The sequence below is a fragment of the Nerophis ophidion genome, linkage group LG27, assembly GCF_033978795.1.
Source record: "Nerophis ophidion isolate RoL-2023_Sa linkage group LG27, RoL_Noph_v1.0, whole genome shotgun sequence".
In the NCBI taxonomy this organism is placed as follows: Eukaryota; Metazoa; Chordata; class Actinopteri; order Syngnathiformes; family Syngnathidae; genus Nerophis; species Nerophis ophidion.
The window spans coordinates 14,655,322-14,668,391 of record NC_084637.1 but is presented as its reverse complement, the minus strand read 5'-3'; the positions used below and the strand labels follow the sequence as shown (position 1 = coordinate 14,668,391).

At 43.8% G+C, this 13,070-nt stretch overlaps 1 protein-coding gene across 6 annotated transcripts in view; it reads left to right on the top strand.

Annotated features, from left to right (window-relative positions):
* Window positions 1-13,070, top strand: part of LOC133544282 (protein FAM184A-like) — a 148,682-nt gene that overhangs the window by 42,959 nt on the left and 92,653 nt on the right. For all 6 annotated transcript variants that reach the window (XM_061889459.1, XM_061889461.1, XM_061889463.1 and 3 more), the window contains exons 9-10: window positions 2,557-2,738; window positions 2,810-2,995. In XM_061889459.1, the coding sequence (XP_061745443.1) occupies window positions 2,557-2,738; window positions 2,810-2,995 (368 nt within the window). The remainder of the gene's footprint in view (window positions 1-2,556; window positions 2,739-2,809; window positions 2,996-13,070) is intronic.

Here is a 13,070-nt window from a genome sequence, read left to right as displayed (position 1 = left end):
TACTGGCTTAGAATGGCCTAAGGTAAAGATGTGTGCGTTAAAGTTGAAGGAAACGGAATCTGCAAATAAAGTGAGCTCAAATGTACCTAAAATACGAGGCATAATTATGCAATTTTTACATACAGCTAGCATAAATAACATGTTAGCATTGATTAGCTTGCAGTCATGTAATGACCAAATATGTCTGATTAGCACTCCACGCAAGTCAATAAAATCAATAAAGCTCATCTTTGTGCATTCACGCACAGCATAAATAGTTTGGTGGACAAATAGAGACAAAGAAGGAGTGGCATAAAACTTGTCTTTCTGTGGAAGCGTCGGAGAAAGTTGTACATGTAAACAAACTATGGTGCGTTCAAGGACTTCCGAAATTAGTAGGACAAAATGGTGATCCCCAAATGCTCTCATCAATGAAGCATGTTTAATGTAAACAGTGGGATTTTTTTTTAACAATTAAGAAAGTTTGTGTCATATTTGTCCTTCTAGAGAAACCATATTAAAACAAAATTTTTATTTTTTTCCTTATCTGCGTCCATCTTCATAATTAGGGCTAAATAGCCGCTTGTGCCTCCAGAGCCAAGCTCTGCTAACCCCAGCTCTAATTTGATGAGGCTAAATGTATTGGTGGCATGTAAAGCTTGTAAACACGAAAAAATATATAAATTAGCCATAGCATTGTGTAAAGTACAAAATGTGTAAAATAAGTAATACATATTTTGAACTTATTAATAATCTTATTAATTTCACTATATGAAATACAACTTCCATCCGTCCATTATCTACCGCTTATCCCTTTCGGGGTCGTGGGAGGGTGCTGGAGCCTATCTCAGCTGCATTCGGGCGGAAGGCGGGGTTCATCCTGGACAAGTCACCACCTCATCACAGGGCCAACACAGATAGACAGACAACATTCATACTCACATTCACACATGAGGGCCAATTTAGTGTTGCTTATTTCGCAATGTATTATTTATTTATTTGTTATTATTATTATTTATGGAGTATATTGTGAACAAATTGAAAACAAGAATTCAACAAAAGGGTTATCAATTGCTATTAAAAGGGAAAGGGGTGGGATTAAATACAATCTGTTTCTTCCTACTCTTTTTCGAAAATGTTGGAAAGAGAAACTGGAAATTGTGATGTATCATGTTGTAATTATATGCATGTTCGAAATAAACTCAAACCAGAGACCAAAAGTAGAGGCTTATAGACCGGAAAGTACGATACTTGCGTGAAGTATCTTCAGGGTTGAAGGCCGGCTTAACACTGTTTGTGGCTTGATTGAATATTGAAACCTGATTGAAACATTATAAAGGCCTACTGAAATGAGATTTTCTTATTCAAACGGGGATAGCAGGTCCATTCTATGTGTCATACTTGATCCATCTATCCATCCATCCATTTTCTACCGCTTATTCCCTTTTGGGGTCGCGGGGGGCGCTGGCGCCTATCTCAACTACAATCGGGCGGAAGGCGGGGTACACCCTGGACAAGTCGGATCATTTCGCGATATTGCCATATTTTTGCTAAAAGAATTTAGTAGAGAACATCCACGATAAAGTTCGCACCTTTATTGCGGACCGAGAAAACGATAATTTCTCCATTAATTTGAGCGAGGATGAAAGATTTGTGTTTGAGAATATTAATAGCGACAGACTAGGAAAAAATAAATAAAAATCACGTTAAAAAAAAAACGCGATTGCATTGGGATGGATTTAGATATTTTTAGACACATTTACGAGGATAATTCTGGGCAATCCATTATTTTTCTATCGTGTTGCTAGTGTTTTAGTGAGTTTAATATTACCTGGTAGTCTGAAGGGTGTATCCACGGGTGTGTTGACGCCAGTGTCTGACGGAAGTCGACGGCAGCTGTACGGAGGGCACAAGCTCAGCTGATCTCCGGTAAGTGCCGACTTTTTACCACAATTTTCTCAACGAAAACTGCTGGTTGACATTTGGTCGGGATCCATGTTCGCTTGACCGCTCTGATCCATAGTAAAGTTTCACCTCCGGGAATTTTAAACAAGGAATCACCGTGTGTTTGTGTGGCTAAAGGCTAAAGCTTCCCAACTCCATCTTTCTACTTTGGCTTCTCCATTATTAATTGAACAAATTGCAAAAGATTCAGCAACACAGATGTCCAAAATACTGTGTAATTATGCGGTTAAAGCAGACGACTTTTAGCTGTGTGTGTGCGCAGTGCTAATATTTCCTAACATTCCGTGACGTCACGCGTACGCGACATCATTACGCGACGTTTTCAACAGGACACTTTGCGGGAAATTTAAAATTGCAATTTAGTAAACTAAAAAGGCCGTATTGGCATGTGTTGCAATGTTAATATTTCATCATTGATATATAAACTATCAGACTGCGTGGTTGGTAGTAGTGGGTTTCAGTAGGTCTTTAAGGCTCTTGTATCAGATCTCATGAAATTGCTCAAAAGTTCCTCTACCAAAAAAAATAATCTTCTGAATAATATAATGTATGTTTGTCATGGATGTAGGTCACCTTAGATGTAATTAATTTGCTTGATTTGATGCTACCCAGGTCAGATCGGCTCCTTGCAGGCCACCCAGATGGCCCACGAAGCCTCCATTAGGAACCTGGACCAAGAGCAGAGTCGCCTAAAGGACAAGATCTGCAGGTTGGAGCAAGAGAGAGTGGCACTGCTCAACCAGAATCAGGCGGCCGGCGAGCAGCACAAACAGCAAGTGTTAAAACTGGAGCAGGTGCATTTCCTAAAGTCAACGAGAGACGGCAAGCTTGTACGATCACGTTACCGGCTTCCTCTTCTCCTCAGTCGCTGCGTGAGGAGCACCAGGGCTACGAGAAGGAGCTTTCCAGACTAAGAGGTCACTACGACGAAGAGACGCGGCGCTACAAGGAAGCCCAGGTCAGGGCTTTAGAGGAGATGGAGGAGAAATACCGAGCCATGAGGGAGGAGGTGCAACAAGAGAAAGAGGAGGAGAAGAAGCATGTCATGATGGTGAGTCCAGTGATTGAAACTGGCAGGTACCAGCTTCCACGTGCAGCAATTAACTTATACAATGCTTAGCGCCTTGTGGAGCAATTAATTTGAACCCTTTAGCGAAAACTCAAGATACATGTATGCCTAAGTAATGCACAGCCCCCTCAAGTGACTGCACACTTTTAATTAGGTCAAGCTGTTAAAACAAAAACACTGTCACTTCTACTTTATTTCCTGTGCTATCCTTTGTTGTTGTTTTAAAGCCATTCCTTTAAGTCATGCCATTTTCCCTCAAAATATACTTAGATTTCTGTCTTTTTTCAACTCCAAATTTGAATGTACACTAGGGATGTCCCGATCCAGGTTTTTGCACTTCCGATCCGATACCGATATTGTTTTTGCACTTCCGATACCGGCCGATACTGGCCTATCCGAGCATGTATTAAAGTTTAAAGTTATTTAACCTACTTAGTTATCAGATTCATGCTGAAAAGGATTTTAGTACTCTTGATAACTAGCAAGCTGAATTTGGTTAGTTTGAATAATACACAATAGTTGTTATTCAAGGATAAACACAAAATATCAAAAATTATACATGACAAACAGAAATGGCATCATTAAACAGTAAAAAAGTGAACAGTATAAAGTGCAAATAATGCTGTAAATATAATTTAAAAAAAGCAAAACACTCAAACAACCTGAGTGGGATAAAATGTCTAACTCAGCATCAATACTTGCTCTTGAACAAGTGTAAACTTAAAAAAAATATCTACACACTCCCTTCAATTGTTTGCCCCAGTCAGCGGGGGCAAACAATTGAAGTCCAAGCATAATGGGGAGATTCTTTCTAACAAAGACGAGCACTTCAAGATGCTCAGGTGTCAGCCTGCTCGTGTGTTCATCTATGAGTGCTAAAAAGCCTCTCACTCGCAAGTGTCATTTAAATGTCTTACAACTTTACACTAGGGTGACCACATGTCCGGATTTAGGCCGGACAGTCCGGATTTTTAATGCCCTGTCCGACGTCTGGCGCAGCATCAAGCCGGACACGTATTTATCCTCCTTTTTGAGGCACTAGGCTTGAAGAGAGGAGTTTTTTCATCTTTGCTGGGCTGCAGCGCAATAGCCAATCATAGACCGTCAAAAAATGCCCCCAACGCAGTAACATATCAAATGATTGGCTAAGAGCGGTGTCGGATACAAATCTGCTTATCATTGGTTACAAAAGTAAACAAGGGTCCATGTGCTGCTGCGGCATGACATTGCCAGAAAGTTAGCATCATGCCAAAACGCAAGACCTCGTTTAATTCTGAACGGATAAAAGAGCACAAATTTATAACGAAAAGCAGTCGAGACTCATTCCATGGCTTCTGCACACTTTGGCGATGTGATGTCAACGTAAGTAGTCAGGGGAAAGATGCAACTGAACGGCATGCGGGTACAGATAAACATAAAAGTAATAAACGTGCGGCAGGTACCTCTTCAATGAGGAAATTTTTCCGTGAAGTTTCGTCGCCCCTGGATGACAAGATAACCGCTGCGGAGCTGTGCAAGGTGTACCATGCTGTAAAGCATCACCAGTCCTACAGAAGTTTAGACTTTTTTTTAATTATATGTTACCTGTTAATTGTTGTTTACATTTAAGTCCACACATGCTTTGTGGCACTCTGCTCTTGAAAAGATTCATCTCAGTGGTCACTTTTTGAACACCTCAATGTATTGAATACAAATACTGTTAACAAACACTTGACTTTAATATTTTTTCTTATTCAGCCACACAAACATCATCTTTAAACCACTCAAAATTGTACTATAAATAAGAGTATACCAGAGTCCCATGTACACCATAGTCATTGATTGATATACCGCATAATGTCCTCCTTTTTGGTGTCATGGAAATGGTCACCCTATTTACCACCACGCTTGACTTTATTGTGGCATGTTTTGCACTCCACCTCTTCATCTTTTTCGTTTTGTAGGGTAAAATAATCCCACACAGCTGACATTTTTACCGTAACTTTTAATTCACACGGCCGTCTGAACGGTTAGAACACAGACCTGTGGATGTTTTGAAGGTGTTCTGGAAAATGCGGAACGGAGTTTGGGGAGCAGCAGAAGAGTGGAATGTATTATTTAAATCGGTGCGTTGGAAAACACGGACCGGAGTTTTTTTTTTAAAACTGGACCTGGATCTGCATTTTCCCATGCCTTTATGATACGCATTTTTTGGCAAATATCGGCGGCCGATCGGATCGGGACAACCCTAATATACACATACAGTCGTTTATCGCCTGTATGTTGGTTCCTATCATTACTGCCAAGTTGGAATCATTCATTCTAAATTAAAAATGTTCATAGCAACAACATAAATATGCCTGTTTATGATCTTCTAAACTTGTTTTTCAACATCATGGGAGCGTCCTAGACGTGACTTACTGTAACACCCTTTCGTCACCTTTACACTCTTCCAAAGTAGTAATACTGCATGAGGCTGAGCCAATCAGTGGCCCTGATACTGAACAGTGCACTCTGATTGGTTTGGTCTCAATTAGTGGCCAATACTACTGTAGTTTTGACCATTATTATTCATCTAGCCTTTTTGTGCTTTAAAATACTTAAAGACCAAAATTTAACAATAGGCTTAAAACATTTTTTTAATGTAGTAAAACCACTATATTTGAAGGAAAAAGTGGTGCGGTACAACTGTATTGAACTCCTCAAAATTTGTATTGACTCCGCTCAAGCTACGCTTAAGTTTTTAAGGTGAAGATAACTAATTTGAGTAACAGGAGTATGTTTATATTTTTATTTAATTTAATTTAATTCATTTTTTATTTATATATTTTTTATTTTATTTATTAATTTTTTTGTCTTGTCTAGCTTCTAAGGCAAATCATATAGTTGAAGTAGATGCCCATACCGACTGTTTAGATTTACAAAAGAGAAGTGTAGGATACTTCTCTTGTTGCCTTATTTGAATTTGACTTTAATAAATGTATTTATATTAGCCTTTGGTGCAGCCGAGCCAGAGCAGGAGGGAATATAAAGAGAAAAAAAAAGAATACAGAGGGGGAAATTGTGGGGATAAGAGGGGGATTAGACAGAGAGACAAAAACAACAACAGCAAACACAACAAAAACAACAACAACAATAGCACAACACCAGCACATACGATATGTACAAATGATGGTAAAAGTGATAGCAAAGAAGCAGTTACCAAAATAAATAATAATACAGAAATGACAATGAGCATTTTTACATTACATCTGGAGCAATAAAAATACCAATAGAAATAGCGCTATTGATAATGAACAATATCAGTAATTTTCCTCTATTATCAACAATACAGTTGTTCAAATGCAGCAATACATATACTTAATGATAACTACAGATAAAAAAGGAATACCGAAAGATGGAGGGGAAAAGAGAAAGGCAACCTATATTAATCTTGTAGATTGTATATCGTAACAATACGTGTTACCCAATTTTTGTTATGAAACTAGCAAAATCCGGTAAATTAGCCAGTAGTTTTTTTTCCCACACCTTGAACCCTGCGGCTTGTAAGACAGAGCGGCTAATTTATGGATTTTTGTTTGCTGATGACCAAAATAAAAATAGTTAAGAGAAAAAAAATATATCAAAAGACTGAAAGGTATTTTATTCGTTGGGCAATGGCGCCATCTTTTGAATGAATTCACTCAATGCAGGTGCTGCAATATCCTACCATTTTAATACTTTCAACAACCAGAAGTCGAGTGCTGTTCAGTCTTCTAACCTTCCATAGCGTTTTTTCTCGTATGGATTCTTCATTCAACATTTGTAAGTTTTAAAGTACAACTAAAACTGTTTATACTTACTAAACCTTCCCATGAGTGATGTCTGTACAGAGTATCCACGGGGTCTTAAAAAGTCTTAAATCCAACAATTTGAATTACAGGCCTTAAAATGACTATAATTTTCCTAAGATCTTGTAAAAGGTCTTAAATCCGATTTTAAAAGGTCTTGAAAATCTATTAACGTTGCTTTTAGCTTAGTATGGCAGCGGAAAAAACTTAACGAAAGCCCACAGCAACGCCAAATTACTTGCATAAGATGGGTAAGTGCAATTAAACTTTCAATTACGGGCCTCCAATTTTCCCCTCATTTAGTTTGTACTTTTTTGCCAGCTGTGACTAGTGAGGCACTGTCGGTAGCAGTCCCGCCTCCACTCACGTAAACAAAGATTGTGGATGACTAACGAGGAGTTGCTCTGTTCGTTGGATTCTGCTATTGAACGAACGCACTCAGGTGCTGAGAGCAATGCACAAAGTGAAACCTCTTGTACCCTGTTTGAAATTTAAGAGAGGAAGAAAGCAAACACACAAACCTGGCAATTTATAAATGCTGGCAAAATTATCAGGTTCATTTTAATGAATCAGCCTAACCACTGGTTAATAAAGGGGAACTGCACTTTTTGCCTATCCATTATGTAAGACAAGAATTCAGTTTAGGGATGTCCGATAATATCGGCCTGCTGATATTATCGGCCGATAAATGCTTTAAAATGTCATATATCGGAAATTATCGGTGTCGGTTTCATAATTATCAGTATCGGTATCAAAAAGTAAAATGTATAACTTTTGAAAACGCCGCTGTGCAAACGGAGGTAGGGCGAGGTACAGAGCGCCAATAAACCTTAAAGGCACTGCCTTTGCGTGCCAGCCCAGTCACATAAAATATATCACATAATATCTACGGCTTTTCACACACACAAGTGAATGAAACACATACTTGGTCAACAGCCATACAGGTCACACTGAGGGTGGCCGTATAAACAACTTTAACACTGTTACAAATATGCGCCACACAGTGAACCCAAACCAAACAAAAATGACAAACACATTTCGGGAGAACATCCGCACCGTAACACAACAGAACAAATACCCAGAACCCCTTGCAGCACTAACTCTTCCGGGACGCTACAATATACACCACCGCCACCCACTACCCCCCACTTCAATCACCCCTCCCAACCCCGCCCACCTCAACCTCCTCATAGTCCCTCTCAGGGAGAGCATGTCCCAAGTTCCAAGCTGCTGTTTTGAGGCATGTCAAAAAAATAATGCACTTTGTGACTTCAATAATAAATATGGCAGTGCCATGTTGGCATTTTTTCCATAATTTGAGTTGATTTATTTTGGAAAACTTTGTAACATTGTTTAATGCATTCAGCGAGGCATCACAACAAAATTAGGCATCCATCCATCCATCATCTTCCGCTTATCCGAGGTCGGGTCGCGGGGGCAACAGCCTAAGCAGGGAAACCCAGACTTCCCTCTCCCCAGCCACTTCGTCTAGCTCTTCCCGGGGGATCCCGAGGCGTTCCCAGGCCAGCCGGGAGACGTAGTCTTCCCAACGTGTCCTGGGTCTTCCCCATGGCCTCCTACCGGTTGGACGTGCCCTAAACACCTCCCTAGGGAGGCGTTCGGGTGGCATCCTGATCAGATGCCCGAACCACCTCATCTGGCTCCTCTCGATGTGAAGGAGCAGCGGCTTTACTTTGAGTCCCTCCCGGATGGCAGAGCTTCTCACCCTATCTCTAAGGGAGAGCCCCGCTACACGGCGGAGGAAACTCATTTCGGCCGCTTGTACCCGTGATCTTATCCTTTCGGTCATGACCCAAAGCTCATGACCGTAGGTGAGGATGGGAACGTAGATCGACCAGTAAATTGAGAGCTTTGCCTTCCGGCTCAGCTCCTTCTTCACCACAACGGATCGGTACAACGTCCGCATTACTGAAGACGCCGCACCGATCCGCCTGTCGATCTCACGATCCACTCTTCCCTCACTCGTGAACAAGACTCCTAGGTACTTGAACTCCTCCACTTGGGGCAGGGTCTCCTCCCCAAACCGGAGATGGCATTCCACCCTTTTCCGGGCGAGAACCATGGACTCGGACTTGGAGGTGCTGATTCTCATTCCGGTCGCTTCACACTCGGCTGCGAACCGATCCAGCGAGAGCTGAAGATCCCGGTCAGATGAAGCCATCAGGACCACATCATCTGCAAAAAGCAGAGACCTAATCCTGCGGTTACCAAACCGGAACCCCTCAACGCCTTGACTGCGCCTAGAAATTCTGTCCATAAAAGTTATGAACAGAATCGGTGACAAAGGACAGCCTTGGCGGAGTCCAACCCTCACTGGAAATGTGTTCGACTTACTGCCGGCAATGCGGACCAAGCTCTGGCACTGATCGTACAGGGAACGGACCGCCACAATAAGACAGTCCGATACCCCATACTCTCTGAGCACTCCCCACAGGACTTCCCGAGGGACACGGTCGAAGTACATGTAGACTGGTTGGGCAAACTCCCATGCACCCTCAAGAACCCTGCCGAGAGTATAGAGCTGGTCCACAGTTCCACGACCAGGACGAAAACCACACTGTTCCTCCTGAATCCGAGGTTCGACTATCCGACGTAGCCTCCTCTCCAGTACACCTGAATAAACCTTACCGGGAAGGCTGAGGAGTGTGATCCCACGATAGTTGGAACACACCCTCCGGTCCCCCTTCTTAAAGAGAGGAACCACCACCCCGGTCTGCCAATCCAGAGGTACCGCCCCCGATGTCCACGCGATGCTGCAAATTCTTGTCAACCAAGACAGCCCCACAGCATCCAGAGCCTTAAGGAACTCCGGGCGGATCTCGTCCACCCCCGGGGCCTTGCCACCGAGGAGCTTTTTAACTACCTCAGCGACCTCAGTCCCAGAAATAGGAGAGTCCACCACAGATTCCCCAGGCACTGCTTCCTCATAGGAAGACATGTTGGTGGGATTGAGGAGGTCTTCGAAGTATTCCTTCCACCTATCCACAACATCCGCAGTTGAGGTCAGCAGAACACCATCCGCACCATACACGGTGTTGATAGTGCACTGCTTCCCCTTCCTGAGGCGGCGGACGGTGGTCCAGAATCGGTTCGAAGCCGTCCGGAAGTCGTTTTCCATGGCTTCCCCGAACTCCTCCCATGTCCGAGTTTTTGCCTCCGCGACCGCTGAAGCTGCACACCGCTTGGCCTGTCGGTACCTGTCCACTGCCTCCGGAGTCCTATGAGCCAAAAGGACCCGATAGGACTCCTTCTTCAGCTTGACGGCATCCCTCACCGCTGGTGTCCACCAAGGGGTTTTAGGATTGCCGCCCCGACAGGCACCAACTACCTTGCGGCCACAGCTCCGATCTGCCGCCTCGACAATAGAGGTGCGGAACATGGTCCACTCGGACTCAATGTCCAGCACCTCCCTCGTGACATGTTCAAAGTTCTTCCGGAGGTGGGAATTGAAACTTTGTCTGACAGGAGACTCTGCCAGACGTTCCCAGCAGACCCTCACAATGCGTTTGGGCCGCCCAGGTCTGTCCGGCATCCTCCCCCACCATCGCAGCCAACTCACCACCAGGTGGTGATCGGTAGAAAGCTCCGCCCCTCTCTTCACCCGAGTGTCCAAAACATGAGGCCGCAAATCCGATGACACAACTACAAAGTCGATCATGGAACTGCGGCCTAGGATGTCCTGGTGCCAAGTGCACATATGGACACCCTTATGTTTGAACATGGTGTTTGTTATGGACAAACCGTGACGAGCACAAAAGTCCAATAACAAAACACCACTCGGGTTCAGATCCGGGCGGCCATTCTTCCCAATCACGCCTCTCCAGGTTTCACTGTCGTTGCCAACGTGAGCGTTGAAGTCTCCCAGTAGGACAAGGGAATCACCCGGGGGAGCACTTCCCAGTACTCCCTCGAGTGTTCCCAAAAAGGGTGGGTACTCTGAACTGCTGTTTGGTGCATAAGCACAAACAACAGTCAGGACCCGTCCCCTCACCCGAAGGCGGAGGGAGGCTACCCTTTCGTCCACCGGGTTGAACTCCAACGTACAGGCTTTGAGCCGGGGGGAAACAAGAATTGCCACCCCAGCCCGCCGCCTCTCACTGCCGGCAACGCCAGAGTGGAAGAGGGTCCAATCCCTCTCGAGAGAAGTGGTTCCAGAGCCCTTGCTGTGCGTCGAAGTGAGTCCGACTATATCCAGCCGGAATTTCTCGACTTCGCGCACTAGCTCAGGGTCTTTCCCCCCCAGTGACGTGACGTTCCACGTCCCAAGAGCTAGCTTCTGTAGCCGAGGATCGGACCGCCAAGTGCCCTGCCTTCGGCTGCCGCCCAGCTCACATTGCACCCGACCTCTATGGCCCCTGCTATGGGTGGTGAGCCCATTGGAGGGGTGACCCACGTTGCCTCTTCGGGCTGTGCCCGGCCGGGCCCCATGGGAACAGGCCCGGCCACCAGGCGCTCGCCATCGTGCCCCACCTCCGGGCCTGGCTCCAGAGGGGGGCCCCGGTGACCCGCGTCCGGGCGAGGGAAATCTGGGTCCATGATTTTTCTTCTTCATAAAGGTCTTCGAGCTGCTCTTTGTCTGATCCCTCACCTAGAACCTGTTTGCCTTGGGAGACCCTACCAGGGGGCTTTATGCCCCCGGACAACATAGCTCCTAGGATCATTGGGACACGCAAACTCCTCTACCACGATAAGGTTGCAGCTCAGAGAGGAGAATTCCCCAACTGTATATATCGGTATCGGTTGATTTCGGTATAGGTAATTAAGAGTTGGACAATATCGAATATCGGTAAAAAACGCCATTATCGGACATCCGTATTTCAGTTGTACGTTTTTTTTTTAATGCATTCTAACTCGTAAATAAATGCGAGCAAAAGTGCTCTTACAATGGAGCCTATGGGAGGTCCTCTATTCCGCCCCTAAGGCCCTCTAAATAGCCATCCAAAGTTCAGGTTAATGTGACCTGAATATTAACCAGCTATTACGGATAGTTATTATAAGCGCTAACGCAGACAAACTATTTATAGCGGCACCGTGATCACAGAGAGCTAACCAGCTCATCGGCTGGTGAGCTGCTTACCCGCCTTTGTGCTCGGGAAAGTTTATTTTAGAACATAAATAATGCCTCTCACCTATCGTTTTGAAATTGGTCTTAAATTGTATTCATTATGGTCCTAAAAATGTCTTAAAATGTCTTACATTTTAAATGTTTAAACCTACAGAGACCTTGTTTGTAGGAGTGTTTTAATGCATATTTGTATGTGCTATGATGCTAGCGTTGGTAGCATAAGCTAATATGTTTACAAGTGTCTGTGTTAGTTTAGTTTAGTCTTTATTTGAAGGGACAATGCACAGAAACATTAAGCTCAATGACAGATACTGTATGTTTTGTACCAGATTATAGCTAAATAGCTGATTTCCATCTGGAGTCCCTGGCTTACCTAAATTAAAGGGATACAAAAATAATGCAATAAAATTCCATCCATCCATCATCTTCCGCTTATCCGAGGTCGGGTCGCGGGGGCAGCGGCCTAAGCAGGGAAGCCCAGACTTCCCTCTCTCCAGCCACTTCGTCTAGCTCTTCCCGGGGTATCCCGAGGCGTTCCCAGGCCAGCCGGGAGACATAGTCTTCCCAACGTGTCTTGGGTCTTCCCCGTGGCCTCCTACCAGCTGGACGTGCCCTAAACACCTCCCTAGGGAGGCGTTCAGGTGGCATCCTGACCAGATGCCCGAACCACCTCATCTGGCTCCTCTCGATGTGGAGGAGCAGCGGCTTTACGCTGAGCTCCTCCCGGATGGCAATAAAATTATGACAATAAAATCATCCTATAGCATGTTAGTATTAATAACCTACAATGGCCTTCTTTATGTATTGTTTCAGTTCCACAAATTCCTCAGTAAATTTACCAAGACGTCACCGTGGAGTTATTGAGTCTGTTTAGATGATTGGAGCGCTAGCTTCCGCAGTCTGTGGGTCCATGACGATGACTTCTGTTTTGTTTGATCAGCTGTTTTACTCCCGTGTTACAGACACCGTTTGAAAAGAACTAAAATATGTAAATAAACATTTAGAGAAGTTACTGTTTAAATAACTTATTTTGCAATATATATATATATATATATATATATATATATATATATATATATATATATATATATATATATATATATATATATATATATATACATATACATATACATATCAATCAATTAATCAATGTTTACTTATA